Source organism: Ictalurus punctatus, chromosome 23 (assembly GCF_001660625.3).
Source record: "Ictalurus punctatus breed USDA103 chromosome 23, Coco_2.0, whole genome shotgun sequence".
NCBI lineage: Eukaryota > Metazoa > Chordata > Actinopteri > Siluriformes > Ictaluridae > Ictalurus > Ictalurus punctatus.
The window spans coordinates 14,680,869-14,702,929 of NC_030438.2; the positions used below are offsets into that span (position 1 = coordinate 14,680,869).

Below are 22,061 nucleotides of genomic sequence, written 5' to 3' on the forward strand. Positions count from 1 at the left end.
GATTGAGTTTTTTCATCAACACACACAGTTTTCTCAAAATTTATTCCTGCTACAGGAAAGACTTGAGACACAAAAGCAAAGCCATGCTCACACACACACATACACACACACACATTCACAGATGTCCAAACATTCATTCTTTTCCTTGTCCTTGTCCTCTCTTTAGGGCGGCATTTGAGAACATGTGTTATAATAACACTTGATCCTGTGTTGTTTCTAGTTCTCACACACACATACAACACACACACACATACACATGTTGCAGGAGGAGTGTGCTATGAGGGTATGTTCTTAGAAGCTGGCACACTGCTAATATAAAGGAAGGCAAGGAGGGAAATCTCCCTTATGGTTTGATCTTATACCGTAAAGCCACTCCACTGTATCGTGTGTGTGTGTGTGTGTGTGTGTGTGTGTGTGTGTGTGTGTGTGTGTGCACGTGCACCAGGTGGTTTATGTTAAGGTGGTTTATGTTAAGTGCATGTCACAGTCCATTAAAAATCATCCTCATTATCATTTGAGAAGAAACAAATACAGGAAAGAGCGAGAGAAACTGCATGCTTGAACAATGTTGTGTCTTTCTTTCTGTTAATCAACTGATAAAACTTCCACCTGCTAGTTCCCGTGATCTGAAGCTATGCTCAAATGGTGTCATGTTTGTGAAAAGATTCCATTTGAATTAGTATTCTCTACTTTGAATGTGTGGGGTTTTTTTTGTGATACTTCAGAATTCACAAGCTGTGACACAATGTTTACATTTCTCACCGTGGAGAAAAGTTGGCTAGCGGTCAATGCTAAGTGTTATTACTTTGTAATTGTACTCATACAATACCATTTTTAAGTAATTTACCAATACATCTGAGGTAAATGTTGACCCACCAGTTGAGAAGTGCTATGTTATTCTATAGTGTTTGTGAGAGATTTCCTATTGGGTTGAGAAAACAAACTCCAAGAAGTTAGCGTCTCAGGGAAACGTACTTTAAACGTTTAGCATCTCTAGCCTTTGGACAAAAATAATAAAACCAAAATAAATAAATTTATAAATAAACCCTGAATCACCATGGGGAAGAAAATAAAGCCACAAAACAGTTATCATCTCATCTCTCATGTTTATTGCTATCTGTCCAAATCTTTCCATGAGTGTCAGGGACCATGTATATTCTGGTATAATATACTGACAGAGTCAAATGTGCCTTGGAGAGACGAATGTATTTACACTTGTATAATATCTGGCTAAAATGCATCTTAAGACTTCCTGAAGTGGTTTTAAATCCATTATGAGTATATTTTCATGTTTATGTCAATATTCCCTATCTGGATATTATTCTTTACTCAAAACACATATAAAATGACCAGGTGTAAAATCAAAATGTGAGTCTATTCAACCCTGGAGATTAGGCACAGACACAGAGTAAAACACTTAGGGACCTGCTGGGTGTGCTTCCTCCAAGACACATGAAGCCGTTGAATCTTTTCATCAAAGTGTGACTTGACACACTTGGAGGAGAGCACTAACTGCCCCTTTCTGTATACAGATTCTGATTTCTTCTGTCTTTGTGTATGTCTCATATTAAATGGTTTCAGAAATGAAAACAAAATCTATGATAAAAAAAATCAACTTGAGTAATCACAAAATATAGTTTTTAAATGATAATGCTATTTATTGAAGCATTACTAATTCACCAAATCTATGACACTGGGCTAACCGTCTGAATTTTGCCAAAACACACCTTGGTGAGCCTCAATCCTTTTTGGGAGAATGTTCTGTGTATTGATGAGTCAAATGTGGAACTGTTTGGAAGACAGGGGTCCTGTTACATCTGACGTAAACCAAAAACAGAATTCCACAATATGAATATCATACCTATGGTCAAGCATGGTGGTGGAAGTGTGATGGTGTGGGGATGCTTTGCTGCTTCAGGGACTGGGCAACTTGCAATAATAGAGGGAAACATAAATCCTGCTTTCTACCAGAAAATACTATAGGCAATAACAGTGTTTACATTAGGAGAGACGCAGCCAAATCACCCATTAGGGTGTTGCAGGGACGAGGTCATTTTGTACCGGAACCCAGAAGTTAGCATCACACCGGTTCCTTCGAAAAAACCCAATAGGATTTTCCCACAGGCTTTTGGTTATTGCAACAAAAATAAGAGCTCTGTGTTCAACAAAATTTTACAATACTAACACATTTAGTCCATTAAGATAATTTTCACAAATGAACACAACGTTTATGAAGTTTGAAGCCTAAATACAGTCACCAGAAATAAAAAGCTAACCATATGCTATAAACGAACTACACCACAGTCGCTCGACTTCGTCACCATCACCAAGCTTCCAACAACTTTTCCAAACTTGATTTAAAACATTTTCCATAATACGGATTTTTCATCTACATTTTTTTAGGGGAATTGTGCACAGCATACCCGAACCAGTTTATCTGCAAAGTTTTTTCCTGTTCGGCATGATGACATTTAATGTCCCTAACAACGTTTGTAGTCCCATTTAGCAATATATTACCAACTGGATTTTACAATACACGTAAAAGCTTTAAAAATATTTATAACGAGTAGGGTATTACTGGTGTATTTTATGTCGTAGAATTAAACATGAAAATATTTTGAGCTTGTGTTCAGCACAGACCTTATTTCAAGCTTTTAATGAAAATCCCATTCAAAAAACCCATTGACTTCGGGACGATGGAACCGAACGGCTAAAATGCTAACTTGATTCGTTTTTGGCATTACAAAATGACTTCATCCCTGTGTTAATCTATGGTGACTGGCTGTAAGTTTAGGAAGCGCTTGATTTGATATGCAGAGGAGTTTTCTATGAGCGGAGGACGAATTTTAAACGTCAATATCGTAGTCGAACATGTTTATTTAATCGTGGGCAGTCAAAATCGTAATCGAGATCAATACTCGATTAATTGTGCAGCCCTAGCTGTTCTGTGTAAACTCTAGAGCCTGTTGTGCATGAAAATCCCAGCTGATCAGCAGTTTCTGAAATACCTAGAACAGCTCGCTTGGCACAAACAACTGTTTTTATTTTATAGCCACTGAGTGTGTGTGTGTGTGTGTGTGTGTATGTTTTATTTGTGGGTTTATATGTAGATTACTCGCCAGTCAGAGTAGATTTCTTGCCAGTTATTCGATCCGCACAGCTTTGTGTTTCTCTGCGGTGTGGAGATGTGCACTGATACACACTGTCAGTCTCTGATGTCCCGTGATAGAAGAGTTGTGTGTCTGTGCTTTGTTCCTCACAGCAGTGTTATGACACTGAGAAGAGTGTGTACTGTGTTTTATCCACCGAGGGTGAACCAGATCACTATTGAAGCTTCCTTTAAGATTGACACTTTATGTAAACAACTAGTTCCAGACTTCAACAACCATGTGTGTGTGTGTGTGTGTGTGTGTGTGTGTGTGTACGCGTGCATACTTTTGGGCAAATAATAATGTTTTTGGTGACGAGTGTGTGGTTAGTTTGAGTTTTTGCAGTTCTCAGTGGAATGATTGGCGAGACAGTTGGCAGTATTGTTGTATTCCAACCAGACAACACAAACACACTCATACACACTCTTAGTACTCCCCAAAGGACAACCATACACTTATAATGGAATGTTTCCCCTTCTGAGACCCGCTGTCTTTTACGTCATGTTGGAATTACGGTAATTAGGAGTTTTCAACTCGTAAAAACCACTCGTGTTCATCAAACATGTAATCACTAGTCAGAGTATTTCAGTGTGTATCTATATACATATGTATCAAACATTCCCTATCAGCCCTAATGGCATAGTGATAATCCATAATGATATAGTAATAATAGTTATAGTATAGGCTTGTTTAGCTATTTAACATCTTAAACCAGTGAATGACATTAAAATATGGTTTAACAAACTGCTACCTTTAATAGACAGCAGTGCATCCATTGAGGTGTTGCGTGTGTTGTCACTGAAACAACCAATTTTCTAGTCGGAGAAGAGAAACTGCTTGAAGTAGACTCTCTGAGTTGTCATCAATAATTCCAACATGAAGTGAACAGGCTGTTATACAAGGACAGTCATTCAGTGGTGACTACGTCCTTGTATAAATACTATATCGCTCTATAATATGGGCATAAGACTAATCTTTTGTGTGGTTGTGTGCACATTTGTGTTTGTGTCTTCCAGCACCAATAAAGATAACCCGAAGAGTAACCCTGTGAATTTGACTCTCAACATCGTCGCATGGGCGCAGGTGGACATCAGAGGGTGAGAAGAACACACCACTTCTTTAAGCTTGTTCTCGCCCACATTAATACTACTACTACTACTACTACTAATAATAATAATAATAATAATAATAATAATAATTTAAAAAATATATATTTTACTCTTTCTAATTCACAATGTTTGACCCGATTCACAAACGAAATGAGATGAAATTATTTGGGTTTATAGAAAAAAGAAATAATACAGATGTAATTAATTACAGGAAGGAATTCAAAATAACCCATACTTACAAGTCAGGTTTTCATAGAACAGATATTTTCAATAGAACAATTCAGAAGTTAATACTGGGCACCAAGTTTGATGGTTATGAATGGAATTTGAAAAAATAAATAAATAAACAGGGAACCTGAGTAGCAGATATGTTTGTCTTATTAGCACACACAACACTTACTCTCCTACTGAGGACCTTTCACTGGTATGACTATTAATGCAGCTAAATAATCATATGCATGCACCTAAATCTAAAGCTAACCTTAAGCTCAGTAGACAAAAGGACATTTTTGCACTCTTTTAGTCTTTTTTAATAAAAGCTACAGTTTCTGTAAACAAATAAATAAAGAAATTTTAAAGGACCAGCTAAGTGTCCTCCCAAGTTCAAAACTGTTAGATATTTATATCCTTGTGGTAACAATTTGGTCCCACAAAGACATGCCCATACACACACACACACACATATGGATATATGGAATAGTGGTTTCCACTCAAAAACATGCTGGTAGGTGAATTGGCTACACTAAATTGCCCTTATGCTTGAATGTACAGTATTGTGAAAAAGTCTTAGGCACATGCAAAGAATTGCTGTAGAATAAAGATGCCTTTTAGAAATAATTATATTAAATGTTTCTACATTAAAACAAATACTATAAAGAGCAGTAAACAGTAATAAATGAAACAAAGTTAGTATTTGGTGTGACGACCCTTTGCTCTAAGACTAATTGCAGTCTCGGGTATAGTTTGTACAGTTTTATAAGGAAATTAGCTGGTACATTTTACTGAGCATCTTGCAGAACTCAATAATGTAGAAGTCATAAACTAAAAATCTATAACCAAGTTTATACTAAAAAAAAAAAAGGGGGTGCCGAAGACTTTTGCACAGTACTGTGTGTGTGAATCGTGGTGTGGATTGTGTTGTGTGTGTGTGTGTGTGTGTGTGTGTGTGTGACTCTTGCACGCACACATGAAGCCCTGCAACAAACCGGCATCTCGTGTAGAGGGGTGTATCCCAGACTTGCGTCCAATGTTCCCAGGATAGAATCCGGATCCACCAGGCCAGCATACAGCAGTTATTGAAGATGAATCAATGAATGAACCAATGAATCAACTACAAATATTTAATATCAATCTACCTTAAAACTGCAAATACAACTATAGGGCAAGATTTCTACCATAAATAAATCTCTACAATCTTGTATGATATGTTATATGAATTAACAATTTCCTTCTCTCTCTCTCTCTCTCTCTCTCTCTCTCAATTAGTGTCTCTCTCCCAGCTCAAGTAGTTCTTCCTTTTCCTCACTGGGAGCCCAAAGAGAACCCAGTCAGAGAGGATGATATTGGGCCTCAGATCCAGCATATCTATGAGGTACACAAAAACATACACACACACAGGTGGCAGCAGTAGCCGAGGAGGAAGCGCATTACCATGTGGGAATAATTTGCTTCTCAGAATAGAGGAAGAGCGTCAGCGCTGCTCCGTTAAACTGAACAACCAAAAACAGTAAACACAGGCAAGCTTCAGTCTGATCAAAGCCATCCAGACCAGTAGTACTCATTACTTAGAAAGCACGCACAAACACACTGGCCAAGGCATCATTCTTAACCAGAGTCAAGGTAATATTATTGCAATAAAGATATAATAGAAAGCACACAGACGATGATCCTCATATTTCACTCTAAAGCAATCTTCACTATGACAGGTCACTTCATTTTGAACCAAAAGACTAGTTCAAATGAAGGTCTTGAGTTATAGGAATATATAGTGAGGACCCTGAACAAATGCACAAGCATGTATTGGATTATTTCTTTTCTTGTTCTTGTTTGCCTGTAGCGGATAATTGGTTTAATTGACTGTAATGTTAGCCAGACGCTGTGTGGCCTGCCTCATGTTAGTGCAAGAAGAGTTTGGTTGTCGGTGTCAGTCCTATATCACATTGTGATTTACTGTAGGAGTGTGACAATACAGTTGAAATTTAAAAAATGATTCAACCCCCATAGCAAATCAGGTTTACTGTCAACATTTACAGACTTTCAGCTGTTTGCGATGAATAAATCAAACAAAAGCCATTGAGATAGTTCAGCACAACAAATGCTTCAAGTGGTTTCCCCAAATTCAAATGAAAATGCAGCTTATAACGATTTGAATAATTTAATGGGTTAACATAATGGGTTGAATAATTTTGATTGCAACTGTATACTGGTATATTGTTACGATATTATCCCGTTGGTTTTTTTGTTGTTGTTTTTTAAAAAAATTTACTGACCAAGAACTGACTGTTAGCGTAATCACTGACTAATAGAATTTTCTGTTATTTCTTTTATACCTGTCTGATCCTCAACACACATACATTCAGCTGTATAATAAAGGTCCAAGTTCTGTGAGTGGCACAATTCTGGAGGTGGGATGGCCCAGTCGTTATCGGGACGAGCATTTGCTCTACGCCATGGAGATCGTCACTGATGGACCGATTCACTGTCGCATCAACGGCTCTCTTAACCCACTGGAACTTGAGGTAACACACACTCACAGTATAGAATTACTGATTGGCAGTGGACTTGCCAATATTACTTATATATATATAAGGACAAGATTTAAGGCAAATAGATTTTAAAAAATACATAAACAGTTAGTGAGAATATAAACTTGGCAACCGAGGCACGTGTAGAAATAAAGATACAGTCATGAAGGGTCTAACGGTTTTATTAAATAAATAAATAAATAAATTACACTCTATCACACTCAGTACTCTCTTAATATCCCTTTAGTTGCTTCAGATGCTACGCCTACAGATTAAGGAGCGTCTGATATCTTTTGTACACGTTTCTGGCCACAACCTTCAGAATGTTGAAGGCTGCAATCTGATTGGCTCTGTGCACTTCTGTATACCGTATGTTTCCAGGCTTGACATTCATCTTTGAACACTATAACACAAAGAGTCAAAGACATAAAAATGTTCACCAAATGCTGCTGTAAAACGTTATTAAAGAGTTTTGTTGGAAGAAGTTAGAGGTGAGTAAATGAGATAATCTCGTATGTTTGCCAATGTGCTAGAGATTAGATGGTTCTCGGTTGTGTTTACTGACAAAATGTATGAGACTTTCTACTGGATGCTGGAGGTCTGGCTTGCAAGCCTAGTTTATCTTTGATCCAGACCATGTCTTTTGAATTTATAATAATACAGTCGCATACACTGTACATATAGTCTCTACATATGGCAAGTAGAGATATCACGAATAAAGGAAAAGTTGTAAAATATGTCTCATTATGAGATTATTATATAAGAAATGGAACACCACTGAGCCTGTTAGTAAACATATTTACTCATTTCATGTATAAAACCTTCTTATTGAAAGTTTTGAAAGTAAAGGTTTGAAATTATCTATCAATAGACGATAATAAAATTCCAAGTGTGAAATAAATACAAATAGCTGGAAAAATGCTTGATAATCTTGTATTTGAAATCTAATAGAAATATTAGTTAAATTCGCCTGTAAGATATTTTACACAGTGGCTTAGTGGCTAGCAAGAACATAAGGGATGGCTATGCTATATACAGTGTCAATAGTGTCCTTAGCAGAGGAAGAGAGGGGAAGGGTTTGGTTCCGGGCCAGTCAAGGCCAGACAGCCAGTCCTTCCCTCTAGGGGCAACAAGGAAGTCCAGCTGCCACTTCAGCCCAAAATTACCTCCAGCTGGCAGAACACGTGCATTTTATATCTTATCATTAAGCTTGGACTCCTTGCTTTGCCCCTGTCTCTTTCATTAACTCACATATGCGCGTGCACACACACACACACACACACACACACACACACACACACACATGCTTGTCTCACTATCCTTGTGAGGACCTTGTGAGGATATAATTATTAATGCAACTAATTAAGGTTGTGGGTTTTTTTTAGTTTTTTTAGTTTAGTTTTTTTTATAGGTTTTCCCAATGGGGACTATGTCCCCACAGTGTCAAAACTGTCAGATTTATCCATTGTGGATATCTAAAAATGTGTCCCCACACACACACACACACACACACACACACACAGACACACACACACACATACATACATACAAACTTTTTTTTGCACATTTTACATAATTTGCTCACATTTTCTTACTTACACAACAAACAGCTATTGCAAATCTCTTTCAGGTCTGTTTTTCAGCATATGGTACATGTGTATGCCTCTCTGCCTTGTTTCTGGTTTCATTTGCAATGGCTATAAAAGCGTTATACACACCTCAGGTCTCTGTAATGGTTTGCGGGTTTGTACTGCGCCGGGGGCTTTAAAGTCCCTGCAGTATGTCTTGACTTTATAACTGCAACTTTACTGATGACTTCAGAGAAGGACGAGCCGTTCAGGGACTTTGATCAGCACATGCGCACACACACTCACAAATGTGTGTTTCCCAGATGACATAATGTGTCATGCTGGTATTGCTCACTTGTAAATGGTGTCTCTATGGCTCTAGTCAGTTGCAGTGCTTGTCTAGGTGAAGAGCAGAACCAAAGATCGCATCATCATACCCTGTAAGAACCCTGTAAGTCTCTATAGCCTAATAGAGACTGCCATTTCCAAAGTCAAAAGTTTAAAAAAAAAAAAAAAAAAAGGAACAGAAAGTGAAGACCTGTTCATGAGGGGAATAAGTATGTTCTTTGTGGAGATAAATCCCTGTGATTTCTTTCTACAGAAACTCTGTAGAAAATTCGCCACTGTTATGTAAGATTGATTATGATTAAGTCGACAACTTAAGTTTCAAATTTATATCAAGATTTACTCAGGGAATGCTAATTATATTCAGAGTCGGGTTTTGCAGATCCTTTTTAACTTGATTATTACATGAATCACTGCAAAACTGTTTAATTATAATAACAATATGGATTCCACTCTCGTTATTCGTGAGCTTATACAATAGCACTTGATATAGTACATCTAATTATTTTGCAGTAATTATAACACTAATCACTGGAAATGGGGTTTAATTTAACAATATGGCTTCCACGCTCGTTATTCGTGAGCTTATATAATAGCAGTCGATGTACTACTTTGTTTATTTTGTATTTAAATTTTTGTGCCATGCTTCGAGATAATTTTATGTAGCCACAAGATACTAAATGGAGGCCAGGAAATCGTATTGTGTGTCAGGATTCTTATTGCATATTTTTATCACTCAATTTGCTATTTTGATTTGTTAAATGAGTCAAATAATGACAGTGTTTTTGTTCATTAATGTTAATGGAAAATTTGTTAATATGCACTGTCCTGTAAAGAAAACTTGCAGGAGTTTAAAGGACAAACTGACCAAGCGCTCACCTGCTATGCTTACAGCTAACTTTAAGCTTTAAGTGTTGTTCAGAATTTTATCCGTAAAACTTTCGGTCCAAGACATAAGCGGTGTCTCTGACTAACGCTGGACGTAATACTGCTCTTCAGTCGAGCCGATATCATACAAGAATTTACTGTAGGCTTCAGGTTCAGAATCATACGCAACTGAGACATGCCTCTGTTTACAATTTTGGTCAGTAGATCACTCCTGTCAGAAGTGAGTTTATTATATTATGTCTGAATATGGCTCTATAAGCCTAAAGTTGAAGAATTAAAATGTCCTTCACATGCAGTAGACTGTGGGACTGTTTTTTTTGTTGTTGTTGTTGTAGAAACACCCTATATTCTGCTTTAGGTGCAATAGATTATTGATATAACCTTTGTTAATCTATAGAACAGATGCTTTAATAGAAAAGTTAAAGAAAGGAATTTAGGGCTATCCCTCAAGAGGACCCTAAACCTTTGTCAAGCATGTCGGTTAAGTCTTTGTTTCTTTCTCTTTCTCTCTCAGACGTCCACTTTGCAGGACACTCCTGAGCTGCTGGGTTTTCTGCGCAACAGCAGCAGGCCGACTCGTCGCAAGAGATCTGTTACGACCACACAGAGCTACAGCAGCAAAACACTGGTACACACACGCACGTACTTCCACAAATGTGATTCCAACTCGCTGGTTTATTTTATTTCTATTTAAGATTTTTACGATTTATTCTGCAAAGATGTGGATGGATTATTCTTATAATCTATTATTCTTATATTTTTTGCACCCAGAAGCATTAAAGGGGTTTGTGGGCAAGTGAAGCTTTCGAAGGTATAAACATGCACACCTCTAAAATCTCCAAAAGTGGTTTCACAACTGTACAAAAACACTGAGAGTGAATTGTTGGAGGGAGATGAGGACTCTGAGGTGTGCGTGGAAAATGTGTGGCAGTCTGGGAAAGTCTGTTGGATGGCACTGTGGCTGAACTCTTGAAAACAAGACAAAAAAGACAGTAAATCAGGTTAATCAGCCAAAATGACATTTTTCTGCCGATAATACACTTGGATGGCTCAACTTTTTTTTTAATTACTTTTACTTTTTAACTTTGCCTAGGTCAATATGCTCATGTTAACCCAGTTTTACACAGTGGTTAACACATTTGCCTCAGACTTCCGGGGTTGGGGGTTTGAATCCTGCCTCCTCCCTGTGCTTCGGGGGTTTCCTCCGGGTACTCCGGTTTCCTCCCCAGCCCATTATGTGTTGTAGGCTGATTGGCATCTCTAAATTGTCCGTGGTGTGTGAATGAGTGTGTGATTGTTCCTGCAATGGTTTGGAACCCTGTCCAGGGTGTCCCCCACCTTGTGCCCAAAGTTCCCTGGGGTAGGCTCCAGGCTCCCCTGTGACCCTGTGTAGGATAAGTGGTATGGAAAATGAATGAATGAATGAATTAATATGCCCTGTGTTTGATTATATTATGCAGATCCTCGAAACAAGCCTTTAGAATAACAGTGGCAATGTTATGCCTAGACAAATGACACTTTAAAAGGTGAAGAAGAGGAGTTTGGAGCCAAGAGGAGTTAACGAGGACAACATGAATGCCGGTTCTTCAACAAGTACTTTATGTAATAAAGATACAGGAAGCTTTTCTTTCCATGCCACATCCTTTTTTTTGCCTTGTCATCATAGAACTCTGATGAGACGTCTAAGAGACGATCTCTCTGATGCTGCAATTCAACAAATCATGTTTGGTTTCTCCATTGGCAGTAACGTATTTTTCATAATCCAATGTCGTTCTCCTATCGGTGGCTCTCATTCTGAGATTTTCATCCAAAAAATTTCTCGCACTGTCAACCCTTTGTTGTCTGGACTTTTTTGTTCATGATGGCACTAAATCATCACATTATGGATTCTAAGACTGCTACTTAACACACAAGCAAAGAATTATTTACTCATGCAATTTTGGGCTGAGACAACAAGCTGGAGAGGGGCACGGTGGCTTAGCGGTTAGCACACTTGCTTTGTACCTACAGGGTTAGGGGCTTGAATCCCGCCTCTGATCTCTGTGTATGGAGCTTGCATGTTCTCCCTATGCTTTGGCGGTTTCCTCTAGGTACTCTGGTTTCCTCCTCCAGTCCAAAGACACGCATTGTAGGCTGATTGGCGTTCCCAAATTGTCCGTTGTGTGTGAATGGGTGTGCAATTGTGCCCTGCGATGGGTTGGTATCCCATCCAGGGTGTCTTATTTGGTGGACTTTATTTTTAAACTGGACTGTACTGTCATTTTCAGAACTATATAGTAGAAAATGTCACAATTGTACAGTGTGAAGGACTTCTTTCCCAGGCTGCCATATAAATAGGAAGGAAATAAGAGAACAAATGATACGAGTAAAGAATAAAAACAAAAAATCAATTTGAATGGAATTCTACTACTTCTGTCCACTTCCTTCTGTTTTTCATGTTCTGTACAGTACATTTTGGTTTGGTACATGCAACACTGCCCCCTAGTGCACCACAGAGATTCGATGTGTAAATCAGCCCTCAGTTTGGCATCCTGACTCTTAAATTCACTTTGACATGTGTTATGAGGATCTGCTGTACCCTCTGAGGGTCACTTCACCTGTAAAATGCAAAGCTGGACATTCATCACTCCGATTATTTAGAGCTTTCTCTTTGGGGGAATGGTGTGTGCGTGCGTGTGTGTGTGTGTGTGTGTGTGTGTGTGTGTGTGTCCGTCACAGGTCTGGAAAAGATAAGGCAAAGCCCAAAGTCATGAGTGTGATGCGCACATGCGCACACACACACACACACACACACATATGGTCGGCATGATCCTTCATTCCAAATTAACTGCCGTTTCTGAAAGCATGCACACTTAAACACTTTAACAGCTGATTCCTCATTCCCTTTTCTGTGTGTGTAGAATTGCTCTAATATCCATTGCCTGATGCTGGAGTGCACGGTGGGCCGTTTGGATCAAGGACAGAGTGCAGTGGTCAAAGTCCAATCAAGACTCTGGGCTCATACCTTCCTACAGGTAACACACACACACACACATACACAATGCATATCTATCTCTCTCACAATGGAAAGAAAACTTAACTGGATCATGTGGAAAACATGAAATAGTGACAGACATGGGGTGTATCCCAAATACTAATGGCCGTCCAGGAAAAGTAAAAATAAATAAAAAAATAAACATCTGGACATTTAGGACAGTGTAATGCATCACTGAGAATATTCGCTAGAAAAACCACTAGTTTTTTAGTGACTCACTGCAATATTGTGTCCTATTTAGCAATTATTGAGTTAGCACACTAAATAAGTCAACACATTCAGTTACATGAGCGTTGAGTGAGTTCACAAAAAAAGCTGCAAACTGTCATGGATGGTTTAGTTAACTGTGAAACACACAACAACAAGGACTAGGACGTGAAAAATAAACACAAAGTAGTCAAGCATGGAATAATCGAGAATGGCGCTACTAATGTTGGGGAAGCTACTTTGAAAATGTAGTTTTTCAAACTACAAGCTACTCGTCGTTTGAAGTAGTTAAGCTACACTCATGCTACTCTTTTAGAAACGTAGTTAGCTATGCTACAAGTTAATAACAAAAAGTAGCTAACTACACTAAATCCACTTAAATGGGCAACATTTTAGTATGTCATGATTGTGAATCAGCATATGAATAACTGTATAATTTTTCATAAAGAAATGAAACACAATTTAAAGATAATCCTGGACAATAATGAGTTTAGTTTTATGAGTCTTGTTTCATTTACAGACCATCCAATAATACAATTAATACTTAAACCGTACATGGGCAAAATATGTAGTGATTGGTCACACTACATCGCTACTTGTTTGAGAAAAGCTACACTATTTTAATGTAGCGGAGCTACTTTTATACTACTAAAAAATAAAGTTAGTAGCGTCGCTACATTTAGTTAACTAGTCCCCAAGGCTGGTCGCTACTTACAGTACACCAGACACTAGACAGGGAGTGCTATATATAAATATTAGTGCTTAAATACTAGTGCTCATTGTGTATAAACGTGGTTTAGGTGTTCGTGATCACGTGATAAAATTACGTCTAGCTGTACTGTATATTTCATCTAATGAAGCCAACGTTCCACTGTCTTTCATGCACATGTAATATTTCTGTGTTAGTATGCACTGACTTAACAGTGGCAGTGGTGGCTTGGCGGTTAAGGCTCTGGGTTACTGATCGGAAGGTCGAGGGTTTGAGCCCCAGCACTGCCAAGCTGCCTCTGTTGGGCCCTTAACCCTCTCTGCTCCAGGGGTGCTGTATCATGGCTGACCCTGTGCTCTGACCTTAACCACGTGTATAACCACGTGTGGTTGCTGTTATATGCAAAGAAAATAATTTCACTGTGTTCTAATGTATATGTGACCAATAAAGACTCATTAACAAGAAATCTTGTTATAGAAAAGTCTATTCTAGCATTTAGTACACTTAGAAGTGGACAATTCAGGCAAGTGTTCCTGATTCAGAAAACAGCTCATCTACAGGGAGTCCCAAAAGTCTCTAAATGAACACTTTTTAGCAAAATGTCTTCCCAAATTGTTCATACTTAGCGACACTGCTGTGAACTTATTTGTTTAAGTGTTGGAAGTGTAGGAAGTGTTGCGGACCGACCAAGAATTGGACGTCCACCAACATCCATGACGAAGGCACAACAGACATGGTGCTGGCAAATGTAGTCCAGTATGTATGGCAACGTTTGGGACACCCTGTACAATCTGTGCACACTAATTAACACAGCTAGTACAAATCATTCAGCCAGATCACGCCTCGGTCGATGTATGTAGTGCAGCAGGTAGTGGGATTCAGAACGTGTAGCTCGCACTATAGTTACACTTCAAGCGTACTTCAAGTGCACTAAGTTTAAACAAAGCTACTGTACATACCAAATGAAATCTTTTGCTTTGTTTTAGTTTAGTTTTTCCGGAAGTTGAACCTACTTTTCAGCAACGCAACTACAAGTAAAATACTAATAGCTTGGACATTAAATCTACGTTAGGTGGCTGGGCTGCGGATTTTTCCACCTCCGACTCTAGAGTTTCTACCTTTTGGGACAATACCATGAATTCCCAAGACCATTTGAGCGTTGTACTGATTGCGGCTCATTTATTAAGGTTTTATTTTAGGGGTCTGTAATGGTGGCTATACATCCACAGTTCATGGCTGTCCTTTCCTTATTGCACACATCCTGAAATGAATGACTCAACCATAGATACTGATGGCGAGGGAGAGGAGGTGATGTTAACCATGTGCTAATACAGAAAAGATGTGCTAACGTCAAGTCTCTTCACCTTACCCTTCTGACTCACATGGCTTAATTAGGCTTAACCTTGTCATGCCTAAACATCTTTAATCTTATTGCAACTGAAACACAGAGTAGAACCAGATCTGTGTCTATAAGAGAGAGAGAGAGAGAGAGAGATTGAGAGAGAGAGTGAGAGAGAGAGAGAGCATGATATAAAGAGGGTGATGAAGAAAGTCTTTCATCCTTTGTTTTGTTGGGGTTTTTTTTTAACCATTTCTTCATGCTTGAATCACTACAGCTCAGCGTCCACTTAAAAACTCCACATGTGTATTATCAGCATTGACAGAACATTTTAATCACAAGTAAGGGATGAATCTGTAGTTTCTGATTCGTTTTGCATTTGTTTGTATTATACAATCTCTAAAAGCATCACAAACGCACGTTTTCTGTAAGCACAGTTTAATTTTAACATCTTGACAAATCGCATGACATTTGCATCATATCAGACCTGATCACTAAATATATATTTTTTTACTTTAGCATTTCACTAACTTTTAATTGTAATGTAATTTTTGCATTGCTTTTATATTATTTTACTAATTTTAATTTTATTCTGTATTTAGACACTGTGTTATTTGTATTTTATTCTTCTTGTCACTATTATATATTATTGTTATTATTATTTGCCTATTTTACTTTTTTATTTATTTACCTTTCATGAGCCCTTTTTGAGTCCTTTATATAATGTCTACAAATATATACATTTATGTGTATAAAATTTTTTATATAAAAACCTATATAATTAAAATTATATATTTATATAATTAATTTTAATATGGCAATGTAATTGATTAAAATTAAATACAATTATTTGTAAAATGGATGGATACAGTGGATGAATGGATTTATATATTTACACGATATGTTTTTTAAAATGAACACAAAAGAAGTTTACAAAATCTGTCAAAATTTTAATATTCAATCAGTTTGTAATTAAATGTATTTTTGTTAAAAATATATTTGATATCAGTGATATCTCAGAAAAAGCGTTTTTTTATGATTTATCACGATCTTGATATTATATTGCCACACATTGCCCTACCTCACACTGTAAAACATAGAGCTACATGTCAGTGTATAAAAGAGCAGTATAAATAAACATTATTATTATTATTATTATTATTATTATTATTATTATTACGGTTTATTGTTTGATTTAAATGTTGTGGAACATCCGTAAGGCAAATTAAGTTCCTGTTATCACTTAAGTTGTAGCTACGATAAGTTATAGCTATGTCATTCCCTTACCAGCTTCTCTCTCTCTAACGAAAACACAGCTTGTCATTTTACCGAGAAGCCGTAAAGCATTTCTCCTCCATGCTGGGAAACTTTGCAAAGCACCATGACTGTTACAAAGAGCTGACACCCGGGACTCCTTCCATAAATGTTAATTAAATAGCTCCTAATAAAAAACTTAACCATATCAATGATTATTTTTTTTCCTTTAAATAACACTTTTTTAAAAATCTGTTTATTATTTGTCTTAGATTGTGTGGCGCATCTGCCGTACAAGTCTCTGTGTATGAGCTGTTACTATAGAAACAATAACGTATTAGAACGAGAGCATTAATATTAACCTATTGTTCGCGTTACAGCCGGAACTACTGTCTGAGCCTCACACGTTCTGACCAGTCATTTTCAAGAAATCAGCTGTAATCCTTCCTCTAATTGTGTTGGTGTAACAGCCATAAAACACATGATCACTCTGATTTAATTTCATAAACAGCAATTCTACTGACACGGCTCATCAGAAATGATCAGAAATCTTTGCTTTATGCAATGTTTTTAATTGCTGTATGGGTATTGGTTAAAACGGCATGCTGATGTATGAAGTATCGTGTTTGAGAGAGTGTGAATATACTGTGTTTCTGCATGGTTTATATTATATTTCTGCTACCTAAAACGTTTTCTCTCTCAGAGGCGGAATGACAACTACCTCGTCAACTCTACCGTGTACTTCCGCGTAACAGGCATGCCGTACCGCATCAAACCGCAGACCCTGCCACACCAGAGTAACTCGGTAAGGAGATATATGTGTGCATTGGGAAGGGGAAGAAATTGAGGACTGGGGAACCGGAATGAGAGGTTGAGATGAATAAACACTTGGAAAGGTCAGATGTGCTTGACATTTTGAGTAGCAAGGTGAGGTGGATTATGGGGTTATTTGAAGTAAGGTCAACAATTCTGACCTTTTTTTAGGTTCCAGACCTTCAAGCTTTAATACTTAAACCCAGCTTAGTCTGGGAAAACTGCAAAATAAGTAGAGCTTAAGGAAAGAAAGGAGCCCTGGTATGGGACAAAAAATACACATTTACACTTAGCACATACTTGTTTTTAATGTGATGTGCGAGTGAGGCTGAAGAAAATGTGTTCGTTTTACAATTGAATTCAATTTACACATTTTATATCTCAATCACTACTGGCATCCATTCAGCACTGAGGAACATTTGAGCCTGCCAGGGCAATGTGATTAAATCAACAAAAGGGGTAGCTGCAAGATGCAAATCTTTAAAAGGGTAACTGGAGAAATGTTTTGTGAGCTTGTGATGTGCCGTTCTTCGTGTTTTATGTCATTTATTAGGATTTTGGATATAGGATTTAGGCAGATTACAATATTTAGTATTACCTATTGACCAAAATGGTGGCGCCCAGGACCATGGTCCTGGAGAAACGACATTTCATTCTAATGTGTACAAGCTATATAACAATCAGCCATAAGATTAAAACCACCTGCCTAATATTGCATAGGTCCCCCTTGTGCCACCAAAACAGTTCTGACCCGTCGATGGAAGGATTCACAAGACCTTTGAAGATGTGCTGTGTTATCTGGCACCAAGACAATCCTTTAAGTTGCGAGGTGGGGCCTGCACGGATCGGACTTGTTTGTCCAACACGTCCCACAGATACTCGATCGGATTGAGATCTGGTGAATTTCAAGGCCAAGTCAACACCTTGAACTCTTTGCCATGTTCTTCAAAACATTCCTGAACTATTGTTGCAGTGTGGCAGGGCGCATTATTATCCTGCTAAAAAAGGCCATTGACTATAGGGAATACTGTTGCCAGGGGGTGTACTTAGTCTGCAACAATGTTCAGATAAGCGGTACAGTACATATCAAAGTAACGTCCACATGAATGCCAGGAATCAAGGTTTCCCAGCAGAACATTGAGCCTTGGGCGCCCATGACCCTGTTGCCGATTCACCGGTTGCCTGTTGCCCTTCCTTGGACTGATTATGGCTGATTGGTGTATAGAGGAATGACAGTAAAAACCCACTTGACATGACTAATTTATTTTAAATCCAGTACTATTTTGTAACACTGGTGTTAATTCATTATCAGGAATGAAAGGTTTGTTAACAAACACTTGTCCCAGATTTCATCAACTAAATGTAAGCCAAATGTAGTGTTAAAGTAAAAAAAAAAATGCTTCTGTGTAGCCCTATGTTTTCCAATCACATTATCACAGAAGAGACTTGCACTGATTATTTCAGTTTGTAACTATGAATGTGATCATGCATACCTTAGTCTCAACCCCTCTATGTGTGTGTGTGTGTGTGTGTGTGTAGATCGGTACATATGTGGTATGGGCGATTCCTGATCTGTCCTTTGCCATTCCTCTATGGGTGATTATCCTGGCCATCCTCCTGGGACTGCTGGTGCTCGCCTTTCTAACCCTGGTTATGTGGAAGGTATGGCAGCTTCACACACACACACACACACACACACACACACACACATACACACTCTCATCCATACACACACTCATCCATACATAAACATACATGAATTGATGTCAGTTTTATTATAATGTATAAAACAAAAACTCTTCCCTATATATAGTATATAATGGAATAAAATATGAGAGGGCATGCTGCTTTAGAATCGATAATCAGCTTCAGGTTGATTACTTTCTTATAACACTACATCCCAAAGTGTGTAATTCATCTTATATATCTTCTACTTTTTATACATTTATAGTTAAGTCAGTTCTGTAGTTATTACTTTATATATAATATTCATGTATACTGTATAATTTAAAATTAATAAGCACTAATAATTATTTTTCATTTAGGGAAATTTGCTGCAAAGCCACAGCATCAGACTTGTGCCAGGCAAATACTACAAAAGCCTGCTACACAGTAGTAAAAATCAGGATCAAAATATGTAACGAAGTTGCAGATTATTCAGAAATATTTAGCGCTTCAAAAATATCACACAGTTTTGCCCTTTTTTTTCAAATTATGTGGCGTCCTCTCTCGGTACATACATACACAGTATGTCCACAGTGTGTGTGAGTGTGTGTACAATGTGTGTACAATGTGTGTATAGATATATATTATTTTTATAGCACTTTTCTTCATATTACAAATGCAAACAATAGTTAACACTTTCATGCATAATGTCCACAATTATGGAGAATCAATTTAAGACTGATTTCTTACAGTCTCTAGAGAATTTGCCATGATCAAAATATCTACACAAAATCCCAAATTAATTTTTTTTTTAATTGTCTGTTTTATTTATTTATTTATTTATTGAAGATTTTAAAAAATAAAATAAAAAAATTACCTCCACAACAGCACGTATTTCGTATATAGGAACATTACATTTTCTATCATTTTGGTCATCAACGTCTAATATTTTAGACAACAATTTAACCATTTTTTTAAAAAGAATAAAAATTGAATGAAAATTATATTTATAAAAGTGCATAATAATATGAAAAGGAATTTTAAGTAATAAAAATATTTAAAGAAATACTTTACTTATAAAAATATATGTGTGTGTCTATGATATATATATATATATATATATATATATATATATATATATATATATATATATATATATATATATAATCACTAACCCACACATGATGTAATTTAATTTATTTATTTCCTCCTTGTCTGTTTCTCTTCACTTGTTCCTCAGTGTGGATTTTTTGATCGAGCGCGGCCACCGAAAGATGACGATGTCTCGGACCAGGAGCAGCTGACGGGCGAGAAATCGACAGAAGCGTAAAAGAGAGAACAGGGAAAACAAGAATGTGGAAGAAATATCCATGAAGATGGTGAATGAGCTTTGATAGAGGGACTTGTGGCATGTCAAGGGTGCCTGAACTAGCAATACGACCATCCGATCTCCCATGCTGCACTGGGATCTGTAAGCTGGTTCACACTGTCTTTCATGGAAAACTTTATTCGAATCAGGCAGAGCGTGGGTTTCTGGATCTGAGGTGCTTTTTTCTCGGATCCCTCCAGGGCTGTGAAAAGAGAAGTGATAGTTAAGGACTGCAAGAGAGAAATCCTGATTCTTGCGTTATAAACCCCAAAGACAATCACACACACACCGAGACTGAACAATGTACGCTGGGAAAACAGGATTTCTCTTAAATGCACAGCTCACTTTGCCTTAAAGAACTGTAACACTGCTGAGAGTTTCTATGAGCTGTAAGATGAGCTTTTCCAGACCTTATATTCAATTGATTTCGCAGGTCTTAAAATCTTCTCTGAGTGCCTACACCCACCCACACACACACACACACACACACACACACATGTGCACACACACTCCTGTATATGAAAAACACAGCATCCAATTAAGAACACTGTATACCATGGAATAATGACTAGCACATTTTTTTGTGGAAAAAATGCTTTCTTGCTTGAAACCCACACACTTTAAAAAGGCTGAATCTAGAAACATGAAGGGTTCTTTCAGTTGTGCCTGTGAGGTAATCCTTAAAGGTTCTGTGTAGAAATTCTATGCAACAGCAGAATGTTTGTCCATGATAGAGGGGTCCACATAGAAAGATGGATTCAAGAACCACTAAAAACCTTTAAGAAAAACCTTTTATAATTTTTTTTTTCTAAAATTTTCCACCAGTGTTCTAAGAATACTTACTCAGTAATGATTTTATTGCAATATATTTAATTAGAGCATGTGTTTTATAATACTTTACCAGCTGAACAGTTCACATCACAGGAGTAGTATATGAATTGATAAATATGTGCAATATTGCGATATTTGTTTGTTGTTGTTTTTTTGTTGTTTTTTTTTCTTTCTTTTTTTTTTGACTTGCTAAAATCATTTGTACACTGGCTCCGATTGAGATGTTTTTTGAACTTGAGGTTCAGGTTGTTTTGTATATAACGTTAAAAGAGAATTATTTTTAAGCTGTATGATTGGTGGATGGATGACTGGTGCCAATGTAAAAAGGGAATGATGATATACCTTTTCACTGTTCATTCTTTCAATCGATAATAGCTTCATACTCTTTATGTTTTGTGTCATATTCTGAAAAAAATGGCCCCAAAATCGTTATGAGGATCAACTCAGCAGCGTCACCTTCATTTTTATTTTATTTTTAAATTTTATTATAAATCACCAATATAAAATATATGCAGTGACATTTTGGAGAATATACAAAATTTAAGACATACCTAAACTATGTCATTAGCTCTAACTGAAAACTTTGTTGGTGCCTGAACAGATTTGCTTACCACTGATTGTAACTGTAAGGCTAATAAAGAACCAAAATGCATACTAGTAAAGAAATATTAATGACACCTGCTAATAAATTTTGTATTTCACTTTTTGGGAGTTTTGTGTTATTTATGTGGAATTCTGCTGAGCAGGTTAACAGCTCTGAGACAGCAACCGAACTAAACAGTGCTTCCTGTATGAACTCAACCTGAAGCCGGCCAAGCAAATATAATTTGCCGTTAAGTTGAATTGCCTTTTCCTCCTTGCAGATACAATATTATGCCTGCAGTAGGCACTCTTTCATCATTTTTTTTTTCTCATGTGGCACAAGAGCGTCTAATGACCATAAATTCATAGACTCAAAGTAAACTAAGTCATGAAGCAATCACATGTGACTTATGCTATAGGGTGCTATCTAGTGGAGCCAATAATAGCAGTCACGA

The 22,061-nt window shown here is 37.3% G+C and overlaps 1 protein-coding gene across 1 annotated transcript in view; it reads left to right on the top strand.

Moving 5' to 3' along the window:
• itga8 (integrin, alpha 8) overlaps positions 1–21,730 on the top strand; it is a 109,291-nt gene extending 87,561 nt beyond the window's left edge. The window contains exons 23-30 of the mRNA XM_017453733.3: positions 4,166–4,246; positions 5,744–5,849; positions 6,838–6,996; positions 10,318–10,431; positions 12,704–12,817; positions 17,050–17,151; positions 18,699–18,821; positions 20,065–21,730. Of these exons, the coding sequence (XP_017309222.1) occupies positions 4,166–4,246; positions 5,744–5,849; positions 6,838–6,996; positions 10,318–10,431; positions 12,704–12,817; positions 17,050–17,151; positions 18,699–18,821; positions 20,065–20,154 (889 nt within the window). The 3' untranslated portion in view covers positions 20,155–21,730. The remainder of the gene's footprint in view (positions 1–4,165; positions 4,247–5,743; positions 5,850–6,837; positions 6,997–10,317; positions 10,432–12,703; positions 12,818–17,049; positions 17,152–18,698; positions 18,822–20,064) is intronic.
• Positions 21,731–22,061: the final 331 nt, after the last annotated feature.